The sequence below is a fragment of the Cyprinodon variegatus genome, unplaced genomic scaffold, assembly GCF_000732505.1.
Source record: "Cyprinodon variegatus isolate N-32 unplaced genomic scaffold, C_variegatus-1.0 Scaffold2544, whole genome shotgun sequence".
Taxonomy (NCBI): Eukaryota; Metazoa; Chordata; class Actinopteri; order Cyprinodontiformes; family Cyprinodontidae; genus Cyprinodon; species Cyprinodon variegatus.
The window spans coordinates 15,379-17,744 of NW_015152997.1; the positions used below are offsets into that span (position 1 = coordinate 15,379).

At 37.2% G+C, this 2,366-nt stretch overlaps 1 protein-coding gene across 1 annotated transcript in view; it reads right to left on the minus strand.

Moving 5' to 3' along the window:
* Positions 1–1,215, minus strand: part of LOC107080939 (transmembrane 4 L6 family member 5-like) — a 6,928-nt gene extending 5,713 nt beyond the window's left edge. The window contains exon 1 of the mRNA XM_015369150.1: positions 928–1,215. Within this exon, the coding sequence (XP_015224636.1) occupies positions 928–1,119 (192 nt within the window). The 5' untranslated portion in view covers positions 1,120–1,215. The remainder of the gene's footprint in view (positions 1–927) is intronic.
* Between the last annotated feature and the right edge of the window lie 1,151 nt (positions 1,216–2,366).

Here is a 2,366-nt window from a genome sequence, read left to right on the forward strand (position 1 = left end):
GCTTTATCGTGAGCATCCTGCCAACCAGTTTAAGATAGACAGAATAATGTTTTTGTGCTGGTGAAGCAATGCAGTTTTTGGTACGCCAATCCTTATTGATGGGAATGAAGTTAATGCGGGATGAAGATGAATCTGCTAACACGTGTTCAAGAGTCTACGAAAAAGAGGATGTCAGATTTTTGACTCAAATTGAAGAACTAAATTACGGGAGTCACCTAAAGATATAATTTTTAGCAAAAAACTTACTAACCTGATGGCTTTAGGCCTACCTGGCTGAAGACAACATAAATTAACTTAAATTAACTAAACTGCTCTGTGCTCATCCCCCCAAAAGCTGACTTTTTTCCATTTAACCTTGTGTCGGTGTCGCGCTTCGGTTAAACCCTGCCGGAAAATCCGGAGTGTGAAATAGGTTTGGGTTTTTTACGTTTGGACTCTTTATTAGATCCAGAAAAACGCAGAAGGGATCGCTCTCCAAATTGTTCTTCCGCAAGATTATCGTCATTCGTTGAAGGGTGCTAGCGTTAGCCAGTAGTCTAGTTGTAAACTGTAAAGTGCCTTTAGATGACATGTGTTGGGAAATAAACTGAATTGCATTGAGTTAAATTGCTGCGTGGAACTGTATTGAAGAACTAGAGTTGCTTACGCACCACACCCACTTCTAGTTGAGCTAAGGATTTAGTGTTCCCGCTTTTTTAGCTATTGTTTAAGAGAACGCGAAACGATGGTAAACCAACCATGGCCGGCTGCTAATGTCGCTAACCCTACATCCCGATGAACACGCATACACAAGGCAAAAAAAAAAGGTGTTCAAATGAGCGCTTTTGAATTATTATTTTTTTTTTTTCTATTTAAAATGATTTAACGTAAATAAATAAAAAATCAGAAGGTCTCCACCTTAACAGAGGAAATAGCAGGTCTACTCACCAGGATTCCTCCTCCAAGAACACCTCCCATATATTTGACTTCAGGTGTAAGCATGGGAATGTCCTCCCTGTCATTGCTGGCAAATTCAGTTTTAAAGTCGGGGAAGAAGAGGATGATGTTGCAGATGATTGAAATAAGAGCCAGAACATAGAGACAGACAGCGATGACCTTAGAACATGCCCCCGTGCACATGATGCCTGCAGTGGATGGATACGCTACCCTAAAATAAAACTAATCAGCGTCTTTATAGAGATCCCAGCGATGAAATGTTTCTATCGCAGAATGAACTCAATCACACTGAATGGGACTGAGGAAGTTGATGAGATGTTTAAATATTGTTCTTAGGGTGGGGTACTTTAAGGTGGAGCAACAGGGCATCAGTCAATACAAGTTAATTATCATCTGAATTATGACCTGGACTTCAACTTTTTTTTTCTGCTTGTTCCGGTGATACAAGTTTCCATTACAAATATGGTTTATTAACTACGATATTCCTCTTGTTTTTCTGTACATAATTAATTTCTTTATTTTAAAATAACTTGATAAACTTTGTAGAAGTAAATGAAACAAAAACACATTTAGAAACTTCTGTTTTAAACCTTTCCAATGAGATAAAGTTCTTGATTGGGGAATAATGTTTTTAATTGTGGGAAGTTTTAGTACCTTTAGCTGACTTTGTTGTTGTTTTTACCTTATTTTTGTGTTTTTTTTTTTTTGTCGGTTTGTGCTCTGATCAGGGATGATCTCAGACCGCCTGAGTCAGAGCTATTTTCCACTACCTATCGTCAGAATCACGGGACATTGATAAAAACCAATCTCATGTTCCTATGAGGCGTGCATTTATCTAATCAATTGATGGACTTTAACCACACATGTAGAACATTATGCAATAGCTAAGAAGTAAGTATAGCTTCAACGTATGAATCAAATTCTGCTTGCTTTCTGCTAATTTCAGGCAGAAAAGTACCAGGGTTATGTCCAATTAAGTAAAGGTGACAATTAAGATGAATGAAACTAAGCTGAAAGCTAAAAATGGTGTTTAGGCTTGTTGCTAAAGTAGTTGGGCTTTGGACAAAACCCAAATCCTACAGGGTGAAGAAATCAAAGACTAGTTAACTAATTTGACAGAGACGACGGATGACTTGGTATCAGTCCAGAAAAAAAAATCTATTTAATTTTAGAAAGAAGCAGTTGATTTTGTTTCCAAGTTTGAAGACTTTTTCAATTTAAAATGTCAGAAATAGCGTTTAGTTCCAGGTTCCATTTTAAAATCTAAAGTGTTTTTTGAAGTAAAGAACAATCGTTCAGTTTGGTTTATAGATAATTTCCTGATTCCCATATTTTCTCAAACCCCTGAACTGATGGTTTGTTATTTTCTTTCTTTTTTCTGTCTTAATGTTGGCAGTGGGCTTTAGGCTGCCCTGCTCGTTTTTAAACCT